This window comes from Manis javanica, chromosome 8 (assembly GCF_040802235.1).
Source record: "Manis javanica isolate MJ-LG chromosome 8, MJ_LKY, whole genome shotgun sequence".
NCBI classification, from domain to species: domain Eukaryota; kingdom Metazoa; phylum Chordata; class Mammalia; order Pholidota; family Manidae; genus Manis; species Manis javanica.
In genome coordinates this window covers 124,513,894-124,539,205 of record NC_133163.1, presented here as the reverse complement: position 1 = coordinate 124,539,205, position 25,312 = coordinate 124,513,894, and the positions used below count along the sequence as shown (strand labels likewise).

The window sequence follows — 25,312 nt, the reverse complement described above, 5'->3', positions numbered from 1 at the left end:
ACATCCTCAGGTGGGGTCCCCTGCACATCTGGGCACACACAGGACCCCACACAGGAAAGGCACAGGAACACAGAGGCTTCTGACACGAAGTTAAAGCCGTAATGATGATCATAGTTAACACGCATTTGCGCGGGCTTGCTACGTGTCAGGCATGGTTCTACGCCTTGAACAGCTTAATTCTTACAATAGTAAAGGTAGCTACTATTTTTCCCTTCCATTTTTATAGATGAGGAAACTGAGGGACAGGGAAGTAAATAAGATTCCGGAGGTCACAGAGCGGCCTGGTGCAGACCCTCGCGCAGATGCCTTCCCCTCGCCTCTCAATTTCATTTACTTACATAGACACATTCATTCGAACGCAGCATTCTCCCGATCTGCTCCATGCACACTCAGGGTCAGCGCTGCTTGGGAGCTGGTGGCCAAAGACACCGTAAGTGGTGTGTTGGCACAGCGTCTGGTAAGCTGCGTCGAAGAACCTGACCGGTGAGAAGACCGGACATTCTGAACGTGGTAGTGGCCGTCGAAAGCCGGGCGAGACCGGCGGAACCGGGGGCCTGCGGATGCGCGCTCCCCAGCTCTGCGGCGGCCCATCCTCGAGTGGGGACTTCGGTCGGCGCCGAGGGCCTGGCCCCCGCCCTCCGCTAAGCCTCTCCCCGCGTCCTTGGCTGCACCCGTTTCCCGGCGACACCTCAGGGCTTGAGGCGAACCGGCCTTAGGTCTTTAGCAGAAGGGCCGCGCCCTCGGCCGGGGTCCGGGATTCTCGGAGAGGCATCTTGTGCCCAGGCGGGAGGGAGCGCACCTGGTTCTCGGTACACCTTCTAATGGGAAAACAACAACAGCCACCGTCGGCGGGTGGATGTTATTTATAATTCGTGGGCCAGTCTTTGAACCCTTTCAAACAAAACCCACAGCGATTTCTTTGAAAGAGAAATGCCTGGACTCCGCTCAGAAGTCGCGGGTTTTCTAAGGACCAGCAAGCCGCTGCATAGGTAGTAAAACACCCGGCGCGCCACATTTGTTTCTGGTCATTTGCTTTGCAATTGGTTTATGAAATGAAACAGCAGAGTTTATAGAAACCGTTGGTTCTGAAAGTGGGCAGGATTGTTTAGCCTTTCGACCCCAGTATTGTTCCTGGAGAATCGTGCTATTTGGGTGGGGAACGGTTGGGTGAGTCTCTGTCAAATTAACCCTCCCCCGCCGGCCCCCAGCTGCAAGTCGGGGCTCGGATCGGGACCCCGCGCGCGTCTTCGGATTCTACACTCCGTCACTACCCACCTAAAGCTCCAGCTTGGAGTTTCCACAGGCGGGAGGGTGGGGCCGTCCAAAGGAGTTCACCCAAACCCCGGTGGTGGCTCCCGAACCTCTCTCTCTAGCTGGGACCCCGGGAACAAAGGCGCATGAGGAAAGGTGCCCGGCTGGACGGTCAAGGTAATGTCCATGCAGACCACCTTTTCCTGCCAACTCTTGTCCCCAAAGAGTGTACTTTTTATTTATGAAAGATGGGAGCATTTAAAGCAGAGGTTCCCCTCCACTCCCCAGGGGTCCATCACCACGCTCGGCCGCGCCTGGGGACACAGCCACGCAAGTCCCCGAGGAAGCCCAGAGCTACGACAGCAGCGGAGCCAGTTCGGCGGCGACGCAAGGTCCAGCCGGGATTACCCGACCCCCTGGCGGAAAGAGGATCCTTGTAGATTTTGGGGGAGGGGGCTGTGCTCTATTGTTCACTCCGAACCAATCCGGATCTGCCCATTTCCTTGCAGCCAATCCCGCGTCACCCAACACACCCCGCCCTTCAGGCACCAAGTCCCCATTACCTCCCCCCGCGTCCCCCGCGGTTCTGGGGAAGCTTCGTGACGCGCCGGTCCCGCCCCCAGCTCCGGCCCCGGGCGAGTGCGTGCTGACGTCATGCTGCGTGCGGGCCGGTGCGGAATTGCTCCTTCAACTCCACGGGGCAGGAGGAGTTAGTTAGCAAAGAGCTGGGGCTGGGCGCGCGACCCTCGTCCTTCTGCCCCTGACCGCACACTTTGCACACATCTCTTTTCTGCATGGTGGATATTATTTTTCATTATCCTTTTCTGGGTGCTATGGGGGATCATTCCAAGAGTAAGTCTTTCTGTGTGTGGGTGTGTACGTGTGTGTGTGCTTAATATGCAATATTTCTAATGCAGAAGAATGTTTAGCGGATTCTACAAGTGGTTTCTATTTGACAAAACATCGGGAGAAAAAACAAGAATGCATTTCTCCTGCAGAATTGTTTAGTCTTTGGAGTTCTGTTGTGTTACTTGATTAAACGCTTCTCAAGCCTGCCTGGCTGACCTCAGGCTGTGAAATCTGCTTCGGCTTTGCGCTAAGGCAATCAGGTTTTATTTAGGGATGTGGGGTTGTGCGCTTGCTTGCTGGTCTTTCAAACAAGGAAGATTTCTCTGGCTTGATCTGGGGTATTTAAACTAATTGTCGGAGAGGATGAGAGCAGAGTCCGCTGAGAGCTGACGTCTGCGGGGATTGGCGGAGTCTCCGCAGGGGGAGTGTGAGGACGGAAATGCCAGAACATCACCGTTCGGTAGTGATGCGGTGGCGTCCGCAGTGCCTAAATGCCTGTTTGCTCTTTCCTTGCACTTACACACTAGCTTTTCGTTATAAGGTATATCGATAAAACGACTGTGTCCGAATGAATTTAACAGCGAAAAAAGATTTGGCGGGGGTGGGGAAGAGACAAAAAAACCTTCACAAATTCAGAAGCATTTTCTTTTCCAATTGTTTGAACCTTTCGAAAGCCCACTTCTTTTCCTTGTGGTCGCAGTTCTTGAAAGAGAGCGCGAGGGTGAGCAGGTTGGGCTGGGGCCGGAGGGGCCGAGGATGGCGGGGGCCGGACAGCCAGGCCTCACGCGAGCTCGGCGCCCTTCCTTGGCAGAGAAGCCCGGGACGGCCATGTGCGTGGGCTGCGGCAGTCAGATCCACGACCAGTTCATCCTCCGGGTGTCCCCCGACCTCGAGTGGCACGCCGCCTGCCTCAAGTGCGCCGAGTGCAGCCAGTACCTGGACGAGACGTGCACGTGCTTCGTGAGAGACGGGAAGACCTACTGCAAGCGGGACTATGTCAGGTGAGGCTCCCGGGAGCCGGGGCGCTGCTGCTGTCTTCTGGGACCGGGGCTCAGGGATGGTGGCCGGACCGAGCGCCTGGGGAGAGGGCCTCCCCCGCCCCGCTCGCGTACAGCCGCGCGCCTCCGGACGGGGGAACTCCCCGCGGGCCGGTCTCTGCAGCCTCCCTACGCGCACAAAACGTCTGGGGCACTCGTGTCCCAAGCGGGTAGCAGCAGCCCCGGAGTCCAGGCCGGCCGCAGGCCCCACGCTCACACTGCCTGCGCCTTGGGCCTCGCAGGCTGTTCGGCATCAAGTGCGCCAAGTGCCAGGTGGGCTTCAGCAGCAGCGATCTGGTGATGCGGGCGCGGGACACCGTGTACCACATCGAGTGCTTCCGCTGCTCCGTGTGCAGCCGCCAGCTGCTGCCCGGGGATGAGTTCTCGCTGCGGGAGCACGAGCTGCTCTGCCGCGCAGACCATGGCCTCCTGCTCGAGCGCGCCGCCGCCGGCAGCCCGCGCAGCCCCGGTCCGCTTCCGGGCGCCCGCGGCCTGCATCTGCCAGGTAAGCCGTGCGTTCCAGGCCCTGGGCCTCCTAACCCGATGTGAGTGCAGGAGAGTGCTTGAACTCAGAAGAAAAGTTGTCACTGCGTGGTTCTGTTTGCCAGATTGTGTCTGCTGTATTGTGTTTCTGTATAATGCAGAACTGCGTGCTAGACACACGGCTTCAGTGTGTTTGTGTGCCCCCCCGGGAAAAACTGTGGGTCAGCTGTGAGCAGGGATTGTGTGAGTGTGTGAGCATGCGGGAACTGTGGAGAATTCTTTTCTCCGTGATCGGGAATATTTGCGGTACGGTGGAAGGAGCAGGGGGGCGAATGACAGCAGGGAATCTGCAGTGGAGCCTGTCTGGGGAGCTCGTCTTGGGAATTCCAAGCAGTGTGTTTCACTGTCAGAGAACAGATAGGTGTGCCCCTGGGCTCTGTGTGTAATCCATCTCCCCTCCCGGGCTTGGTCCTGGGCTCTGCTCGGAGCCTGCTGGCAAAGATGGCTCTCAAGGCCAGTCACCCAACGAAGAGCGGGTGTCCGTGTTTGTGTTTTGAGTACCAGCTTGATGAACAGCTTAGCCAAGTGCTTCTCCGTGGGCAGGGAGAGGAGGCCCGGCGGATCCGAGACCATAGAAAACACTTCTGGGTCCTAATCAGGAGCTTCCCAGAGACGGGGCACGGGCGTGTGGTTGGAGGCCTTCGGGCAGTGCCCCAGGCTAGGGTCTCCCGAGAGGCGGCCACGAACCCCAGGCGCCCGTCTCCAGGCCGTGCTGAGCTGGGTGCCGTGTGGTGCACCTTCCTTCTCTGGTCCTCCCCTCCCTCCCCTACAGAAGGAGGAAATGGGCTGGATGGATTTTTTTGTAAATATTTATCCTGACCTAGAAATGCCTGGAGGGGTATATACACCGAAACAGCGCAGTATATATCCTCGGGTGTGTCGCCCTGGCCTGGCTGGGGGTGTGAAGCCGGACGAAGCCGGGGTTCAGGTGCGCCCTGGTCTGGCATCTGGGGGAAAGTGGGTCTCCTTTGTTTGCTGCCGGCTGTGGGCGGTGGAACCGGGAGAACCCCAGGCCAACCCGGGATAGCGTTAGCGGCCGCGCGGGCTGGGGCCGGGAAACCGGGAGCCCCGAAGGAGGAGGGGAGCCGGCGGCCTTGACCGGCAGCCTGGAAGCCGGAGGCCCGCTCGCGCCGCAGGCCGGTGCTTTGCGGCCTTGCCCGGCCTCCGGACGAGCAGAAAGGGCTTTCTCCGGCCTCGGGAGCAGAAGACAAGCCCCCCAAAATCGAATCAGCCCGGTGCCCCGGGCCCGCGGCGGCCTCCTTCCCCTTCCTCCGAAACCCCGACTCCCTCCGGATGGCCTCCCCGGTCCCGCAGGGCGCTTGCGAGGGGCCCCGGCGTCGGGTAAGTGGCGGAGGCCCGGCCGGGAGCGGCCCCTCGCGTCCCGCGGCGGCTCGGCGTGGCCCCCCCGCTCCCCTGCGCTCCGGGGAGACCGCTGCGAGGCAGCCTTTTCGGGAACTGGGGGAAGGGGTGAAAACGCACACCCTCCGGGCAGAGCGAACAGATGCAAAGGGAGACGAACGATACAGCGAGATACATGGAATAAAAAAATAAAAGAAATCGGTCCGCCGCGGGGCGTGGCCCTGGGCGGGAGGGTGTCGCCCCTCGCTCACGTTTTGCCCGCGTCCTCGCAGATCCCGGGCCGGGCCGGCAGCCCTCGCTGCGCCCCCACGTGCACAAGCAGACGGAGAAGACGACCCGCGTGCGGACCGTGCTCAACGAGAAGCAGCTGCACACGCTGCGGACGTGCTACGCGGCCAACCCGAGGCCGGACGCGCTCATGAAGGAGCAGCTGGTGGAGATGACGGGCCTGAGCCCGCGGGTCATCCGAGTCTGGTTCCAGAACAAGCGATGCAAGGACAAGAAGAAGTCCATTCTCATGAAGCAGCTTCAGCAGCAGCACAGCGACAAGGCGGTGGGGACGCCGCGCCGCGGCCGGTCGGGGGTGGGGGCCGGGGTGCGCGCGGCCGCATGTGCCTGCCCTTTTCTGGGCGAGCTCACCGGAGATCCAGGGGGAGCTGGGTGCTCCAAGTGCCGTGTTTGTGGGTTCACGGCAAACCTCGCCTTGGGTTTAAAGCTCGTAATTATTGGCCCTGAGGTTGGGTCACCGTGTCCCAGCGGCCGACCTGAATGGGCATCCGGGCCACCGGGCCCACTGCGGCCTGGATGTGCAGAGGCCTCGGGGCGGGCTGTGCCCCTCTCTCTGCAAGGCTCGGTTTGAACACTTTTTCTCCGAACACCTGGCGAGGAATGGCACGCAGGCCTCCTGTTCCCTTGCCCTGCTGGCCCCCAGCCCTGAGGCTGGGCTGCGGTGGCGGGTTGCGGCCCAGGCTATTCTCACCGGGGAAGGAGGGTCCACGCGGGTGCGGTGGAGTGTGCACCACCCTGGAAACCAATTCAGGCCCCCGGTCTCGCACCAGTGCTTGGGGCCCCAACATTAAAGGCGGCGGGAAACTCGAGCCCTAACTCGGGCGGCCCCCAGCCCCACTTCTGCTTGTTCCGCAGAGCCTCCAGGGACTGACCGGCACGCCCCTGGTGGCGGGCAGCCCCATCCGTCACGAGAGCGCCGTGCAGGGCAGCGCAGTCGAGGTGCAGACCTACCAGCCGCCGTGGAAAGCGCTCAGCGAGTTCGCTCTCCAGAGTGACCTGGACCAACCCGCCTTCCAGCAGCTGGTGAGGTCCTGCCCTACCGGCCCTGGCAAGGCGGGAAGGGGGACTCCCAGGGGGTGAAGGGCTGGGGACCGCCCGAGGCGATGGCGGGTGGGTTTGAGCAAAGATGGCTGCAACCGCACCTCTGCCCTGTGCACTCTGAGCCCGGCCTCCCTGGATTAAGCGCTCGCAAGAGGTCGAGGGACTTGCCGGCCCGCGCCCCCGCCCTGGGACCCTGCCTGTGCGGCGGAATTCCGCAGAAGGGCGTGCTCGCGGCCGGAAGCTCGTTCCCCGGGGCAGCGCCGACCCGGAGCGCAGGGCCCGGGCGCACCAGCGGGCGCGTCCTCACTCCCTCCCTGCTGGTGTCTCCGCCGCCCCAGGTGTCCTTCTCCGAGTCTGGCTCCCTAGGCAACTCCTCGGGCAGCGACGCGACCTCCCTGTCCTCGCAGCTCCCGGACACCCCCAGCAGCATGGTGCCGAGTCCCGTGGAGACGTGAGGGGGACCCCCCGCCCCCAGCCCGCGGACCTCGCATGCTCCCTGCATGAGACTCACCCAGGCCCGAGCCATTCAGCGCCGGAAACTCTTCTCGTCTTTTTAATTGTTATTTAACGAGGAAGGACCGAGAGAAGCGGCCAGCACAGCCCAAAGCGCCGGGACGCGACCTGCCTCCACCAGACCGGAGGGCCGTGCTCCGAGGACTGTTATTTTTTCAAAACCAGAATCTGGGATCTACTAGCGTTAGGTGTGCGCTCCCATCCCCCTCGCTCGCTGGGGCCGCTGCCCCTCCGCCCGCGCCTGCCCGGCCCCGCGCTCCCAGGCCGCTCTGCCAGGGCGCCGGCGGGGGAGAGCGCGGGGCAACCCGAAGGAACAGACACTCACCCCCCAAAGCGCATGATTGCCGAAAAAAAATTGAGATGAGACTTTTCTTGAAAATGTTGTAAGTTATCGGTCGACGGAGGACAGAGGGTGTGAACCTTTGCCGAACAAAACGTAAGTTATTGTTATTTATTGTGAGAACAGCCAGTTGATAGTGGGACTAATATTTTGATCTTAATAAAAAAGAAAAAAATAACCCGACGAGAAGTTGCTTGTGTGCTGTTGGCGCAGCGGGAGGCTGGGGCCCGGGGAGTCCGGGGACGGCTCTCGGCAGGGCGGGGCCTCGTGCCCGCGCCTCCCGCTCCGCGAGCTCCCGCGCGGCCCCTGCGGATTGGGCGCCGCGCGGGGGGCGGGGCCGCGCGGGCCGGAGGAGCGCGTGAGCGCCGAGGCCCTGCCGACGGCCGGCGCGCGCTCCCGCTGCCCCGGCGCTTCGCCGCCGCCGCCCACGCGGCAGGAGGGCCGACTTGTTTGGGCGGGAAACCGTCTGAGCTCCCGTGGCCGGGCTCCCGGGGGCGCCGGGCTCCGTGGTGGCCTTGCTTCAGCTCCAGGAACCGCCTGGGCCACCGTTCGTTCCGTTTGGGTCCAAGGCACGCGCTCGGCCGTCCCGCTGCTGCTGCTCCTGTCGGCCCGGCGGCCCGGACGCCAACACCGGTGCCGCACCCGCCCGCTCTGCCCGCCCTGCCCCCGAGCAGCGAGGCCAGCCTAGCGAGCCCTGGGCAAACAAGGGGAGCCCGACGGCTCGTCCTCGGCCCTGTCCCCAGAGTGGACGCGCGACGTGATCAATCTCGTTGCATTTATTAATTCCCCCGTCTAGACAGAGGAGAAGGCCGTGCGGCGGCTTCTTATCTGCATTTGGCATCACCTGCAAGCGATACACTGAAGGAGCCGCAACAAGCCCCCGCTAGGATCGCTGCTGCCGGGAAAAATAAGTCCACCCAGAACCAGTCTGGCGTGTCCTCGGTTTATTTTCTTTCCAGACCCGAAATGCAGGGGGCAGGGGATGGCCTGGGTGGGAGGGGGCTGGGAATGGCCCCTGGATATGCCGTGCCCAGGTCAGTTGGTGTGACATTTCAAACCCCTGCGACTTGTTTTCTTGAAAACTGGCTTTAGTGATCGCAGGAAATAACCGAGAGATACTGAATCTCCAGCAGGCCCCCGGGCAAGCACAAAAAACGGGCAGCTCAGGTTTTACCCTTCGCAAACATTTAACCCTTTGGCGGCCTGGGACAGTTCTTTCCCCAGCCCCTCACTTGGCAGACTCAGGAAACTGCCAGCCTACCAGCCAATCCACGACTCTTGAAGAATCTCTGGCATTGGGATTCTGTTTCCTTGTCCTTTGAGTTAAATGACCCACAAGTATATACGTTTTTGTCCAGAATTCGATTTGAAAGAGGGCACTACTCTGAGTAGGGGATATTTGTTATCTTAGATCAGGTAGAGTTGGGGAGGAAAAATGTGTCTTAGGGGCAGCTGTGGGCCCTGGATAGAGCAGGCACCTTCTGTTAGAAAGCCATGGCTTCTTGGATGGCCAGAGGCCACCGTAGGTTTTTCAGCAGAACTGATGGGATTCCATCACCCTCCACCCGCATTAGAGACGGGAGGCTGGAAGATGAGTTTGCAATTTTTGAAAGAAAATGGGAGGAGGTGGGACAGTTGAGCCACATTTATATTTTATTTCCTGAAAGTCAAGGTGATGCTAGCACAAAAATTAAAAATAACATTCTCCTCCTTCTGGATTTAGGAATCGGTGCTGTAAATTTAGAGATAAGGGAAGAGATATGCAGGGTTAATGAAGACCAGCTTCACCTCTCAAGTGCCCAGAAATGGTTTTAATAATCAGGGTCAAGTTCTCCGAGGCTTCATTCCCCTAACTTAGACCGTTCCCTTCCAGACAGAAACGCAAGTCCCTTTACCTTGTAGCTGGCCATTGTACAGGAGGTTCAGCTTCCCACAAATCTTACCTGTGAAAACTTTAGACTTTTCCAGAATACTGGGTTTTGTTATTTTTTAAAAAAGAAAGTAACAGGTTCTTGATTAAAGAATTTCGTTAATGGTTGTTAATTAGCTCAGAATTTTTGATTTTGACTGCGTTATTTTAAAGCTCTGAATGGAAACATTTGCCTAATGACAGTTATCTCCTTATCATCCATAGATCAAAAACCTAATTCCTATTTGATATTTATATGAGTGCATCTGATTTTGAATATTGGGGATTACCCAGATAAAAGTGGTTACTGTGTATTAGGATGCCTGCATCTACTGTGTAAAACATCACGAGCCCTGCAGTTTGTGGAAAGCCACCCAACAGGACGCATCGTTTTCCACGTGGGTTTTCAGGGTATGGAGTTGACTTTGAAGCCTTATTATAAAGGTCCTCAGTGAGATGTCAAATCTGTGATTGATTAGTTACATTAATAAATATCAGTTTTACTAGTTCTCAGGTCATCTTTTAAACATCTGTAGTACCATAGGGATTTCTTTGTAAAGTAATTACCATAACAATTACAAGTGTTTTATTTTATGCTTACTGAATTTTTAAAGTGAGATACCCAACTGTGTAGTAAAAAATTCAATAAAAGAGGCCATGGGTGGAAAACAGTAGTCATTTAACTAGATGCACTTTAGGGTAATATTTTTAAAGAAGATTTATCTAAAAAATTGGACAGGTCTGTGTAATTGAGGCAGGAAAGGAATTCCCAGAGATGGGAAAGTTTTATGGCTATTTTAACACAAAATTTAATACAGTTTGAAATGCTGCATAATTCTGGAAAATTCAGTCTTTGTGGCAGTATTCTCAATGAACTTTAATATTTAATGGGTTGTGGAACAGAAATCAGCCTCAGTTTTGACCATGGAATAGCTTAAAGCTCAGTTTCGTCAGAGCAGCAAATACTGGGTTTAAATGAGACAATATCTAAGACTGTTCTCTAGAAAATGTGAGATTATGCCACTGCCGCTCGGCGGGGGCATAAATTGTCACATATTTAGTTAGCTGCGTTTTCCCCTATAAGGATGGGTTCACCAAAGAGAGCCTGAGAATTAGCTGCATAACAGCGCGCTGGAGAGAGGAAACAATGAATGAATATAAACTATTTGCAGAGAAGTTCCCAGTGGAGTTGTGAAAAGAGCAGGAAATTCAGAGTTTATTAAGCTGATGAAGGGAAGATTAGAGGCTTTTAAATATGGGTCTGATTGATGTAAAGGTAAACTTTCGTCAAGATACTAGGATTCAGTGCAGTAATGAGGATTGTGCGACCAATGACAGACCAGCACCTTGTTGATAGATCCTGTGCATGGAAGATGCAGATAAATGGAATCCGAGTAGTAATGGGAGAGAAAAAGGGCACAAGGAAATACTCCATTGGGATCCAGATGTGCGTTTGGGTGAGGAGTGCCTCAATGTATAAGCGATCTTACCAGAAAGGCGGAAGTGCCAGGTGAGTCCCGCCGTGGGATCAGGGCCCCTCTTGGTCCAGGTCAGCAGCTGGCAGGGGAGTGTGTCAGGGAGGCAGTGGAGGGGCACGACTTTAGGGAGGCTGAGAGCTTCAGGGGGTGGTTTGAATGGAGAGGAAGGTGGATCCGCGCCGGGGCCGTGGGGGCAGGGAGAGGAGACGGGGAGAATAGGCGGTGCGGGGCATTAGCACCCCAGATCACTGGGGCCCAAGCATTTAGAAGGCTGGCGAGGAGCTCCGGAAGGAACGAGCCCGGTGGTTCTTCCCAGCTGCGCTGAGTCGGCAGGGTGAGGTTCGGGTCGGGCCCCGCAGGGGCGAGTCTAGGGTTCGAGGTCACAGCGTCCCCGGCCGCCAGGAGGGAGGGCGAGGCTCCGGAACTGGGCGGGAAGCGGCGGGTGCGGCATCCCGCTGGGCGCCCCGGGGGCCGAGCGCCGCAGGGCCCTCGGGAGGGCGCGCGCCCTCCTGCAGCGGGAGACTCGGTCGGGCCCCGGCGTCGGGGGTTCCAGCGTCGCCGCTCCCGGGCCTCGGGAGACCCTCTACTACTTGCTCGGCATCCCAGGCTCGGAAGCCCGGGCGAACGTGCTGCTTTGGCCCCGGCTGTGTCCTGTCGCGTCGTCGGCTTCACGGGCTGGACCAGCAGAGGCTGCGGCCGCGGCCCGCAGCGGTCCACCCGCGGCCACCAAGCCGCGGGGAGGAGCCAGTGGGGGGCACCCGTCCCGCGAATGGGACCCAGGCGTGCCGCCCTCACCTGCGCGCCGCGCTCCCCCATCCCGCGAGGCCTTGGAAGTCGTAAAACGCAGGCGAGCCGGAACCTCGCTCACCCGGGCCCCGCGGAGCGCGCAGCAGAGGAGGGAACCCGGGGCGCGCGGAGGCCGTGGGGTCGCGGGCCGCCTGGCCGTGGGCGGCCGGGGTTCGTCTCGGTCAAAGCCCCTCCCTCCAGACGAGGGGCAAACGAGACCATCGACCGAATGTTTAATTGCGAATTCCGCTATGGCTTCTGGGAGGTTAATCACAGCTGTCTCGATTATTTATGGCTTTCTGGCAAATTTCCTACCAGAGACGAATATATTCTACTGTGAAAGGTCTTGCAGGAAATATTATAAATATTTGATTATTTCTTTCAGCTGCGAGAATTCGGCGTCCGCACCCCAGGACGCGCGGGCGCCCCGCGCACACCCGCCCTCCCCCCGCCTCGGCCCCGGGGTGTCTGCGCGCCGCGCTGGGTGCGGGCCCCGCCGTGGCGGGAGGGGCGCCCCGAGCGTCGGTCCCACGGGCTTTGGGGGTCGGGCGAGGTCCCTGCGGCCGCGGCCCCAGCAGCACCGGCCGCGCAGCCCGAGCGCGCGGAGGGGGCCGGGGTCCCGCGGCCGCAGGGCGCACAGGAACGCGACCGCTTTTTTTTTTTTTTTTTTAAACATTGGATGTCTTGCTTTTCTCTAGATTTGTAAAGCGGTAAAAACAGCACATACATGATTCGGAAGCTTTGTGAGGCTCCATAAATAAGTGTTCTGAATATTAGGTAGGAAAATTTACTTTTAAAAAGCCCATGAAACTTTTATTCTCCAGTCCCATCCCCCAAAATGGTTTTGAATCTGATACATATTCAGACCAATTTTTTCCGACCAGATCTTTTTTCTTGGTGATGTTCTGAACCTTATCTGACAGAAATTATTGCCGATGTCACTCAGTGATCGGCTTAACACTGACCATCGGCTTAAGGTGTAGAAACGATAACAAGATGCGGAAGGTCAGCCAGACACTTCTCACGTTCAGCTGTGAGCAGGCAACAGTAATTTCACTTTATTCAGAGCCTGAGCTGCTTTACTTCTGCTTCAGTGTCGCTTCATTTCACAATTAGATGACAAAATACTTTTGGGTGGTTCACTAGAATTCTTTCTGGATCACTAATTTTCATTCTGGAGAATTTCAGTTCAGCAATGCTACCAGAGACTTTCAGTATTGTTTGCTAGTAAAGTTTGGATTGACCAACAAATACGATGCCCTAAATTAATTTCAAATAGCCCCGAAAACATATTATTAGATGTAAATTAATTACAATGTAAAAGTGTTATAAACATACTTACTCCAAACCTAATTTAGGAAAATTTAGGGCAAGAAACTTAGGAAATTTTTAATTAAGGTACTTGAGGGTTGGACTTAATTTTTTCAAATTTGTATTGCCTTATAAGAAAAGTCACCATTGCAAACAGGATAAGTTATTTTATTAAGGTACAAAACAGATTTGCTGATTTTGTCTAATTTCACTCATATTACAAATGCAGAGTATATATTATTATAGGATGGACGTTACCAAACGCCAAAATATTGTGCATAAATGCAATAAACTCAACTCGTAGAATTAGAACAGTAAAGTATCTACTGCCATTATAAATAGTGCAACATACATACTGTATCTACAGTGCAGGGGAGAGTATAAACATGTACAAATGAGTTTCTTAAGGAACAGTCACATTCTTTGAACAATTACAAATATTAACGAGGGTACTCAAATACAGAACCAATCAAAACATTTATTTTTTCTCTTTTTTCAAAAAAAACAGCCGAGCTTCTTCCCAGGCTTGCTGAGGAAATCTGTTAGCCAGCTCCAGATAGTCTTGGAAACCAAGGCATTTTCCTGAGAGAAAAAAAGAAAAGAGTTAAACTAAAGAAATTTACATTTTTTTAAGTTTAAGAAATTAAAATTACTTTGATATCTGAGTTCAAAATGGAGACATTTCATATAAACCATGATACAAGTTTATGTAAATAAGGCAACTGATCTACTTATAGTATAAAATATATAACATATATTTTAATTACATTCTATTTTGTGCTTCTAACATTCAGACATTGACACCTATGTAATAAAGCATTATAAAAATTGTTTTTGGACTTCAGAGTAAGAAAATAGGGGAAAATGACTATAGTAAAAAAAATGACAGTTCTATATTACATACTAAATCAGCCTTGAAAGGGTAAATCTGTATGTAAACTTGCCATCTGTTTTCTAAAACAGTCTATTCAAAATATTTCAGTTAAAACATAACTTCAAAAGTGCTCAAACCTGGCATGCAGTCACCTTATAAAGAAGAAGGAACGATTAGGAGCTGGTCATTGGTGCAGGCAAAGCAAAGCGCCAGAGCTGGGCAGTCGCTGCGCAGGAGCTATTTGAAAATCAGACCCTCCCTTGGCAGTAAGAATGTGGTGCTGCCAGAAGCTGCTTTACACTCAGAACCAAGCGGTTCACCTGGGCAATGAACTTAAAACGTCTTGAAACATTTTGGGGGGAATTAATCAGGGCAAAAGGGGAACAGATGTCCAAGGTGCAAACCGGCCACTTAGTGAGGCCTTATCATTTGTTTAAATCAAGTAAACGTATTATGACCAATCACCGATACAGTGATCACTCTTTCTGAGCAGGGCGGAGAACAGTTCCCCATTCGCTGTTTTGCAGAGTAAGCCACCTATAAAGCATGAAAGTCTAAGAAGATGGTCCCTTGAAAAAAAAAAGTTTGAAGCTCTCACAGGCCTGAGCAGACAGAGAGGCACCCCTGGGAATCGGCTTGCCAAATATGAGCAAATGCTGACTCATCCCTACTGTTAGAAAAGGAAGAAAAAATGTCTACATTTCTTACTGGCAAAAAAATTGCCACAAAAATAAAAAACACATTAGAAAATTTTTTTCTAGAAATTTTCATATATTCAAAATTTTAAACATTGTTCTGTAAGAAATAGCAACAAATTATGCTGATTTCTCCCAAGTAGCTTTCAATAGCTTTTAAAAAAAGAGGCTATAACTGAGTTAGGGCAGAACTGAACTTGCACACTAATTCTGGCTTAGACAAATGGTGCTGAATATGATGTTGATTTGAATTTCTAAAAAAGGGGCATAGCTTTCTGTTTACTTCTCTGAGTGGCCTGAGCCAATAAATGACATTTTTCATGATATTGTTACAGATTTAGTTATATTCTTTTCTATATACTTTTTAATACCTGCCCACTATAGACTGTGTGTGTGTGTGTGTGTGTGTGTGTGTGTGTGTGTGTGTGTGTGTGTGTGTGTGTGTGAGAGAGAGAGAGAGAGAGAGAGAGAGAGAGAGAGAGAGAGAGAGAGAGAGAGAGAGAGAGAGAGAGAGAGAGAGTGAGAGTGACAGAGGTCACCTCTCTTCCCAAGTCAGGGCTGCCTGGTGGGTGCCCCCAGAGGATTTTGCTGGGAGTGGGCCTCTGGCCACTTTAAAAACTATCAAACTAATGGAGGAATTGGGGAAAATCTGGATTAGGGTCTCATTAATCAGAGATGCTGTCATGACATCAGACAAAGAGCAACCTGTACTTCTCAATTACAGTGTGGGTAGCAGAATATTTTAAAAAGTAAGAAAAAAAGAGAAGCACTTTAAAATTCTACACCTGCAGCCTCTCATCACAGGAACACCTCAGCAGAAACACTATAGGAAGAAGACAAAAAGCTTATACATCTTTTGGCCCCTGAACTCTGCTAATCTGATGACTTTTTCTACATGTAAAACAATTTTATACTTTTTATTTTCAATAAAAAAATTCAGGTACTTGAATTTAGGGATGAAATATGGGCTACTATCACTGGTAATTTTATTCTCAACATGGATAGGGAATCAAACCTGTGTGATTTCAGCATTTATGTGAGTAGCACAGGCCTATACTGAATGTCTATCTGAATGTCTCCTGACAAAGTGGCTCTTTAGTAATTATTCACCATTTATTATATCTTGCATGAGGCGAGAATAATTACATAAAGAGGTTTTGTACTTTTTACTTGCACAGATTTCTCTGTATATTCTGATGCACTCATGCTTGGTGAAAAAATCAGTTTCTTTACTCAGTGAAATATACTTGAAATCTCAATCTGAAATATTTTAGATGATGTAATAAACTGATTGCTCTAATAGTTCCAGAGGGTAGGGTGAGAAATATGCCCATTCAGCCAACAAACACATGGCATTTAATTTCAATAGAGACATACCTTTCAGCTGATAAGACTGGTTATCTGCCTGACTTGAAGTCTGTGCAAAATCCTGTGTGAGACAAGAAAAGTGTTTTAATACCAATGTTATGAACAGAGAATTTTGCTGTGGGCAGCTTTAAAAATGCTTCTGAATTCTGAAAAGGTATTTTTGCATGAATACTTTGGAGCCCAAATATAAAAGCTGAAGAAACTGATGTTATATAGTTCAGGTTCTCAAACAGTGATGACTCAAGTTTTGTTCAATATTGCTGGCTACTACGGAAACTATAACGTTATTTTATATCTAACAAACTAAAACATTTTAGCCAAATTTACTGTCTTAAAATACTGGTACATTTTAAACATTTTTTAGAATGTTATCTATTCTACAGCTAAATTTTAAAGTCTAATGATTTCACTTTTAGATGCAAAGTGAAAAATGTATATACTTTGTAAATTTTCAGACCTTGACAAACTACCAGCTTCTATTTTTAGTATCATTTTCTAGTGACTATTAATAATAAAACACAAAGGGACCTTGAAGAACCATTTTATAAACTAAAATATAATGTATATCCATTCCCTCAAGCACAATTATTTATAGAAAAAAAACTTGATTTAACTCCACGAATCTAACATGTTATGCCAAGTAAGCAGTATAAAAAATTTCTGTAGCATTAACAAAATTCATGTTAATTTGTTAAAATGTGTTAAGTGTGCAATATTTACCTTAAGTTACATTTATATGTGTGTTAAATGTATTAGAGGAGTTAGAAGCACGTTGAGATCCATAGCAGATGAAAACAAGTAATACATATAATCTTTTACTTTAGATTCTGATAGCATTTGCAGTTTTATAAACTGTTTTCCAAGCAGTTGAAAATGTGAGGGATTAAGTTAGTACAGACGTAAATTGTCTTTGCTCAACTGTCAGTGTCTTGGCTGAAAATTTCTGATCACGCCATAAAAACCGCTCCCTGCTCCCTGGGGGTCCCTGCCCCCTTTTCTTGCCTTACTTTCCCCTACAGCACTGAACACCGTCTGACATGCTACTTGTTTCACTTATTTTTTTGACTTCCCCACTTTAATGAAATACCCATACAGGAAGGAATTTTTATTTGTTCTATTCATTGCTGTATTCCTAGAGCCCATAGCAGTGCCCAGCATATACTACAGACACTCCAAAATTAGCGGTTGAATGAAATAATGAATTTTAAGATAAGTTAAAAAATTTTCTACGATGCATTATTTCCTATTTAATCCTAAGGATCTAGGAATATATGAATAATCCTAAATGTTGATATATGGTTATGTAAGGTTTTAATTTTACCGTAAGACATTTTTTGAAATCCATACCCTATCTGTAGATCTGAGCATCTCTGAAATTTTTTCAGGAAATGGAACCCACACTCAAACAGGACAATTAAGCTGAAAACAAAACATTTCTAAACATAATTGATCTAGTTGTGTTTATTAAATGACCATCTAATAGAAGATAGTTTAAAGAAGCGTAAACCACTAATCGCTGTCCGAAGCGAGGAAGGCTCAGGGGCCTCTTCAGTCACCCGGCTGGCTGGGCGTCATCGCACCCGCTCAGCGATGGCATCTGTAACATTGGCCAGAATAAGGACCGGCACTAATACAAAGCTTTGCTTTCTGTTTCATTATTATGAATGGAAAACATTCTCTATTAAATAATTACATGTGCGTCATGGAACAAAAAACACACTGGCTTTATGGTGGAACATTTGAAAGAAAATGCAATATTTTCAGCAAATAATTATCGACAATGACAGGAAAAAAATCACAAGATTAGTTATTAGTAAATGTTAAAGAATAGTCAACTTTTCTATTGTCAGTTGACTGAGTTAATTTAGATGTGAAAATACTGCTTTGCTTGCTATAGCACTAATTCTGATTCAAGTTGTACAGAATTTAACTGGATCAAAAGAATATAAGGCCGCACTTAAAAGTTTTAGATGAAAAGTAAAAGCAATCTTAACAGATTTTTTTAGACACATACATGCAGATGTGTGTGTACATATATGAATCATATTTATTAAAAAATTTACAACTTAACTGAAGTTTTAATTGACCTTTCTTCATCAGTCACTACCTATTCCCTATAGCTAGACTAAATGCAGGATGAATTTAACAATTAAAGCCTTAAAGAAGTCTGACAGTATTTTAAAAACATTTCCTTAGTGCGGACTTATCATTTCATTAACTGGAAAAACCTCCTTTTCTTGAAATTCTCTAAGTAGAAATTACACAACACTGGTATTTTAGATATTAATACTATCCTGATATTTTAGAAATTAATTTTCATGCAGAAATATATGAGAAATTTAAAAGGTGCACAGATAGCAGGAATAAACAGCTGGTTCACTTTGACTTTTCAATCACACTAGCTTACATACATAAGGCCAGGAGGGTAGGCATGACACAGAGAGCACCTGAATGAACGTGGCCAGTAAAACACAGCTCATCTCGTGCTCCAGAATGGTCTTGTTCTGGCGGCTGTTGAAACAAGCAGCGATCAGTGAAGGGAACAGCACTTTGATCAGCTGCGGGTCGCTGAAATACTGGAAGGGCAGCTGGCACAGCTTCTGCAGCACTGTGGGGTGGCGGCCGGACTGTACGATCACCTGAACAGAGAAGGGACCCCAGGTCAGCCGCCAGCAAGCCCTGGCCTCCCCACTGCCAACAGGGTCAGTAAGAACAGCAGAAGACACACGGAAAGAATATAAGGAAAGAAAAAAAGACTTCTAATGCCTTAGCAAAGCTTCACTTAAGTGGTATCTGAATGCAGAAAAAACATCTCATTTCTTAACTTAAGGAAAAGACTCCAAGTTCTGCAGCCATTTGAAAATTGTTATAATCCATGATGCAGGCAGAGTACAGCTGCCGTGGAGGGAGGATGCACACGGCTTGAACAAAGTGCCCGTCCCCACGACTCCCCCTTCGAGCAGAGGACCCATATTCCATGAAACCGGTAAAGAGCTCACTCAGAAAAAAGATGCTTCTCCTATGGCCCAGCCCACGGCAGCCTCCCCCGACCCAGCTCACAGAACGCTGTACACTGAATGTAGTGGATGTGTCTCATATGCAGACATGCCCTTGGAACGAAAAGGGGTTGAACGGGGAATGGGAATGGGAACCAGCAAGCACAGGCTCCACAAGCGCCTTCCTCTGACCCAAACTCCTTATCTGTGTTTCCATCAGTGCCACTGAGTCTAAAAGGAGGATTGTTTAGATAAGTGAGACTGTTGTCTTGAAGCAGTCTAGGTTTACAAATGTGTACGTCTTAAGAAATGGGGCAGTGCAATTAATGGGTTTGCAGGGAAGCCCCCCTAATTTACTCACTAGGCATACATGATAAACTAAGAAATGTCAAAATCAGATCTGTTTCAAGTAACCTTGATTAAACAGCTCTACTATGAAAGAGCTGGGTGACTCGAAGGCCACTTCTTGGTACAGGAGGAAGCTCACAGAAGGTTAGGAACACTGTAAAAGTCTAAGGTCAGGACTGTAAATTGTACTTGGAGAAACACAATTTTACAGGTACACACCCAGACAGGGCTGCATTCAAATTAAAACCAGAAGGACAGAATGAAACAGCCGAGGCAGGAGAAACATAAATTACGGGGATTTACAAGTTTTCAAAGTACTTTTAACAATACTTTAAGAACACACTCTCAGATGATAATGCAGTTTGGTTTAAGAACAAAATCAACAAAGTAATAGTTCACATATTTTAGTTCAATGGCTCAAATGACATCAAAAACTTTTGGAGAATGTTGATAGGGACTTGTTAATACCTTCAAATCCAGCAGGAATTTTAAAGACACACAGCGTGACAATTCAGTATATGGCTGTGCGCTGACATTTCTGACATTGGTTGAGAAAAACATGCCCTATCATCTACCTTATTGATAGAGCATTTACTTAAATCTTTATTTTAATTATTACCTACAAATTTTGTAGCACAGCCAAATGATGACCACTTTAGAATTATAATGATACCATTATTAGAAGTCTCTTATCCCCCTTAGGACAAAAATTAAGAACAACTTTTTTCTTTGGAACTTCATTATTAACATGCTATCACTGGAAGATTCACTAATTGAAAAGATATTAAACTAGCCAGTCTGGCTGGCACAGGCATCAGGTTAACTCAAAGCCCACAAGTTCTGGTTCGTAAGTACAGAACACGAGAGCTGAAGTGGCTCTTACCCCATCTGGGCCCCTGACCCTCCCTGGGGTCACTGGGGTGAGGCGGAGCCCCCAGGAGCGGAGCTGGCTGTCAGCTGCCTGTTGAAGAAGTGAATGTACTGAGGTCACCAGCCCTGCAGTGAGATGACCTGCCAGAAGCTGTTATTTTTAAGTCCCTGTACTGCAGAAGACACGAATGGATGTCGGCATTATGGTCACCCTGGGTAAGCTCCATGACAGGACTCCACCAAGTTACAGGCAAGGGGTCCTTAAGGGGTAGTGAGAACCACAGCCCCGGCTAGACTGTGAGTTAGAGTGAGACATCTAGTCAGCACCGCCCTTCGTTCCACATTTCAGACGTTGTGGGAGGCGCAATCAGGAGGGGCAGGATGAGGCCGCCCAGCAGCACTGCGGTTCAGGGCATGAGCCCGCTCCTGGGTAACTCGCACGGGCTTCTGGCACAGAGGGCGGGCAGGCTGAGGTCCCGAGCTCAGCTGAACAGTCGGCTAAATGAGGCTGAGCCTTTCTGGGAGGGGCAGGGAAGCAAGACTGCAATGCCAACAGCCTTACCCTGATGCCCAGGGCCTTGGAGAGACTTGCCTGAGAAGCTCCCGACGGACTGCGGCCGAGAGAGGGCCCCGTGTCACCTGGCTCACCAGTCACTCCGAGTGAGTGCTAGGCTGTCACCTTGGGCTACTCGAGATTCACAGAGGCAAGAGGGAGTCAACGGACAGTCAACATGGGACTTGAAAATCTTGCTGAATGAAAGGACTCACATAATTACCTGACAAGCCTGAGGCACGCACCACCCTGAGCCTGGGCAGGACCCCTACCCCTCCTGTCAGGGCACATGGGCCAACACAAACATAAAGGGGGTGCCCACTGTGTTTTTTCATGTACAGTAGTAGTATACACAGGAGTATAACACCTCTTGGGTTCCCAGACCCAATGCCAATGTGTGTATGTGTGGGGAGGGGTCTCCCCACCCGTAACACCAAGCAATTCTCAACACCAGCAGGGTGCCTGCGAACTCCAACTCAGTTCTGACACCATCAGCCCTGAGACAGCATCAGATTCAGCATCAGATTCCCCAGGTCAAGGCCTCCCTCCTACAAGACTGCCTCCACCCCCAACTCCAGACGCCAATCAGGAGCGCTTCTGACCAACAGGCTACAAATCTGAGGCTCCCTTGACTTCTCCCTTCAGTCTGATTAATTTGCTAGAGCGGCTCAAAGAACTCAGGAAAACGCTTACCTTTACCAGTTTAATAAAGGATACAGGTTAACAGCCAGGTGAAGAGAGACACAGGGCAGGGTCCCAGATAAAGGAGCTTCTGTCCCCGATGGAGCGTTTGGTCCCCGAGCACAGAAGCTCCCTGACAGAGGCTCGGGATCCAAGAGCGATGCGCTCCTCTCGGGTCCTCCGGCGAGGGCTTCACTGTGACTAAATCACTGGCCGCTGGCTGATTCAAGCTCCAGCCCCTGCCCTCAGGTGGGGTTCTAAAAGTTTCTCATTAACATTACAAGTCACCCCTTTCACCTTTAAGACTCTGCAGTCTTTTCAGGAACTGGATGAAGACCAGCCGCGCTGAGGACATACACACGCGGTCATCTGAATGACCAAACAGGTATTTCTTACGACTCATCGCACTGCACCCACAGAGCCCCTTTCTGGACCACTGCACCAACGGGAGGGGGTGGCCCGGCTGTAGGTCTCCTTGGTGGCTACGGTCATCAGCTAGCGACAGCAGTAGGGATCTGGCAGAGACCCAATAATGAGGACAAGCCCCCTTTTCTAATATGATGCCTACTTGCTCTTTGGTGCAATTCTAAGACTGGCACAAAACTAAAAAGCTAAGGGATCTGGGTTCCTGCCATTACTCTAGTCACCGACTATTTGGGTGACTGGATAAATTGCTCAGTTGCTCTGGGTTTTAAAGTTGAGAATTTTTTAAAAAGCAATCTTCTCATTGAAGTATAAATACACACATGGATCTCAAAAGCAAACAGGTCAATTTTCACAAAGTGAACATACATGTACCATTAGTACTCAAATAAAATAAAAAGGTCAAGTTTACTGGATCTTTAGATATGTTCTTTCTCACTGAAAATCAGATTTCTATGTTTTGAATTAAAGGCAAATCATACAGAAACTATCTGGCTACATCAGAACACGAGAGAGACCCCTTCAAGGCTTTCCTGGGTCCATTCCTGACCATCCTCCGGAGAGAGAACCGGGGGCAGAACAGGCCCCTCCTCCTCCAAGCAGAGGCCAGTGGGCACCACTCCACAGTCACTGGCGAAGGCCAAATGCCCTGTCACCACTTTTTTCTTTGGTATCACTGGCAAGGGAAAAGGGGGGGAAGAGACCCCCTCAGTCCCTCTTCTTTTTGGAACTATCAACAGTTCCAGGACAGAGATCTAGAGAAAGGAGAGTTGCCTGCTACCAATGTGTGCTACAGCCTGGTATAGAGGGCCAAGATTATCTAGATGCTGGCATTACAAATAAATCCAGTAAAAAAGAAAAAGGGAGTTTGCAACAGACAAGCGGACATGGTGACTTTCACCAGCTGATCCCTGGGCTACCCACTAGGCCTTGGGGCTCCAATCTGTGTACACGGGACACACTGAGAGGGCCAGAAAAGAGCTCTGCATTCAGCGGACATTCACTGAGTGCCTCCTGTGCCAAGTGCTATGGGGGCACAGAGAGGAACCATGCCTCAGCGCTCGGGGGATGAGGTAGCACACATGACAGTGATACAGGGAACCTGAGTCATCAGAGAGGGAGGAGTGCGGCGCTAGGGGCCCCCACGGGGAGCGCTCACTCCTTACGAAGACGAATGTGGAAGACTGCGCTGAGGAGGCAGGTTGGCCCTTCAGGGCTGGATCAGAGCTGGGCACCTGGAAACTGCAGGTAGAGAAGCGGCTCCTAAATCCAACACTAGCATGTCTCAGTCTGCGTGAGCTGCCGTAACAAAATGACACAGACTGGGTGGCTTAAACAACAACAATTACTTTCTCCCAGTTCTAGAGCTTGGAAGTCTGAGCCCAGGGTGCCAGCGTGGCTGGGTTCTGGTGGGGCGCTTCCTGGTGTGCAGAGTGACACCTCACTTTGTCCTCAGGTGGCCATTCTTCCCTGGATGAGTGCAGAATGAGAGACCTCTCTTCCTTCTAAGGCCGCCAATGCTACTGAATTAGGACACCCCCTTATGACCTCATTCAACCTTACTTATCTCCTAAAAAGCCTTATCTCCAGTACAGTCACACTGGAGGTCAGGGTTCGACATAAGAATCTCTGGGGGACACATTCCAGTTCAGAGCACAGCTCCATTTCTTCACTGCCCACAGCCACAATGACATTTCACTAGAAAGGCTACAATCGCTGTAAGAGGCGTATTTCTCAGTTTGGCTGGGTCGGTTGCCTCTCAGCGCCCATGAGCCATGAACCTGCGGACTCAAGGTCGCTGGTACCGCGCAGCCCTGGGGGTCTCGGCATGGCTCTGGCCAGTTGACCGGTTTGAGCCTCAGAGTCCCTTCTACAGAAGAGGGTCAAGTGAGACTGTGTCTATGACCACGGTGTAAAATCAGTATTAGTTCAGAATGCTTGCTCAGCTCATGAGCCTTGCTGTCTCAGTCTTTCCTCGCCAGATCTGGCTTCCACATTCCTGCAGGACCGGACCCCCTCCCAGTGGGAGGCCTAATGAATCCTTCCATCACCCCACCCCAATTTCTCCATAAGGGCAGCTCATTAGAACAGGGAGTCTGGCAGCAGTGGGACCCATCCTCTGGCTGGGACTCATTAGCAAGCTCATGCCACCTGTGAAGCCATTACTGCACTCCCCCTGGCCCTGTGCACAGGAGAGAGCTATGCCAACAGGGCTGGGGATGCCAGCAGGATCTGCGGTGGCGGGTAGCAGTGCATTCTGACAGCTCTGAAAAGAAAATCCCAGCATAAGCACGACCCAAGAAACACGGTAGTGTAAAACAGAGAAAGAGGCTTACTTACTCTGTGTGTGTGCGTGCACGCACGCATGTGTGCGCATGCTCTGAGGCTGCTGTGCTGGACCTGTCTCTCTGAAAATAGAGCAGGAAGGGCCAAAGCTAATAGGCTGGTGCTGTGGGCTCCCGACTCAGGTCCAATGAGCGTCTCTCGAAGCATTTAAGAAATCCTCAAGCTCAGGAAGACTCCCAGGCATCGCAGGCAGAGACAGCCTCTGCTTTTCAACCCAAAGACATGGCAGCAGCTATCATAGGTACCTAAGTGTGTGTAGCTTAATTCCCAGTTCCAGAAAGGCAGGAACTGTGCCCTTTCCTGTCGTATCCTCCACTGGTCTGCTAGAGGGCTGGGCCCATCAAACTTACTGGAATGAATGAATCAGAGTGACAGAGGGCCCCTAGTTAAATTCGTGTCTTGCCTTGGAGGAGAATCAGACCACATCTCTTCCCGTGAGGCAGAGATACCATTTTCTGACTCACGGTCCACACTGTGCTGCCTTAGGTCTGCATGTCTAGTCCCTTCTTTGGCAAATGTCCCTCCTCAATTCACATGCTGAGATCACAACCCCCAAGGTGGGGTGTTTGAGAGGTGCTCAGATCTGAGGGTGGAGCCCTCGTGCCCGCTCTCTGTGCCTCTGCCAGGCGAGGACACAGCGAGAAGACAGTAGTCTGCTACCTGGAAGAGGGCTTCCCAAAGACCCTGATGTGCTGGCACCAAGATCTTGGACTTCCAGCCTCCGGAACTGTTAGAAACAAATTCCTGTTGTTTATAAGCCACCCCGGTATATGGTACATTGATTGTTGTTATTGCAGCCCAAACTAAGACAACCCAAAAAGATGGATTTTGTGACTAGCTGTCTCCTTCCCTGGAGGGAAGTTGGGCTTGGCATCCTTGGTCTTGGATGCCAACTCAAGGCTCCCTGGGCTGAATATGGAGACGTCTGGAAAAGATCCTCCTCCTTTGTGGGTGGAGGGTGACACTGGTGTCTCGCTTGATGCCAAGATCTAGTCTTCCAGCACTGCATTTCGAGAACCTCAGCAACACCCAACTTAGCAGAAAGCCCGTCATGGCATAGACAGTACTTCATAGTCTATAAAGCCCCTCCCCCTATATAATCTGAGTCTCCAAACACTGAGGTGGGCAGACAGGGATGTTTCTTTCTTCTAGGAGAGGAAATCTTAGCTCAGGCCCCCTACTCGGTCCTGGTGGAGCTGAGCCTGGACAACTCGAGACCCTGAGTTCTGGCTTCTCTCACCTCTCAGGCCCATCTGGGCTGTCAGACTCTTGGGGTAGCCGCTTCCTGGGCAGAGGGGCTCTCTGCTGCTGAGCCTGAACTCATTTCTTGCACGACTCTGCCAGCCCAGATGACGATGGGGATGACGTGCTGCCATTCTAAACAGACTAAACCACCCGACATACACAGATTAAGCCGACACAAAAGGCCTTTCTTCAAAAACCTATACTCTGC

At 50.7% G+C, this 25,312-nt stretch overlaps 2 protein-coding genes across 6 annotated transcripts in view; one reads left to right on the top strand and one right to left on the bottom strand.

Moving 5' to 3' along the window:
• The first annotated feature begins 1,921 nt into the window (after positions 1-1,921).
• Positions 1,922-25,312, top strand: part of ISL2 (ISL LIM homeobox 2) — a 34,778-nt gene continuing 11,387 nt past the window's right edge. The window contains exons 1-6 of one of the 2 annotated variants that reach the window (XR_005059056.2): positions 1,922-2,103; positions 2,912-3,101; positions 3,380-3,642; positions 5,312-5,592; positions 6,183-6,350; positions 6,707-7,317. Coding sequence is in view for 1 of the 2 variants with exons in the window: in XM_017680764.3 (XP_017536253.2) it covers positions 2,046-2,103; positions 2,912-3,101; positions 3,380-3,642; positions 5,312-5,592; positions 6,183-6,350; positions 6,707-6,823 (1,077 nt within the window). In the remaining variant the exon portion in view is untranslated. Of the gene's footprint in view, positions 2,104-2,911; positions 3,102-3,379; positions 3,643-5,311; positions 5,593-6,182; positions 6,351-6,706; positions 7,398-25,312 lie in introns of those variants that run through there. The other variant, XM_017680764.3, reaches the window with a different exon arrangement.
• SCAPER (S-phase cyclin A associated protein in the ER) overlaps positions 12,858-25,312 on the bottom strand; it is a 539,256-nt gene continuing 526,801 nt past the window's right edge. For all 4 annotated transcript variants that reach the window (XM_073212228.1, XM_073212225.1, XM_073212227.1 and 1 more), the window contains 3 exons: positions 18,090-18,281; positions 15,652-15,703; positions 12,858-13,287 (listed from right to left, as the gene is read on the bottom strand). In XM_073212228.1, the coding sequence (XP_073068329.1) occupies positions 13,184-13,287; positions 15,652-15,703; positions 18,090-18,281 (348 nt within the window). In that variant the 3' untranslated portion in view covers positions 12,858-13,183. The remainder of the gene's footprint in view (positions 13,288-15,651; positions 15,704-18,089; positions 18,282-25,312) is intronic.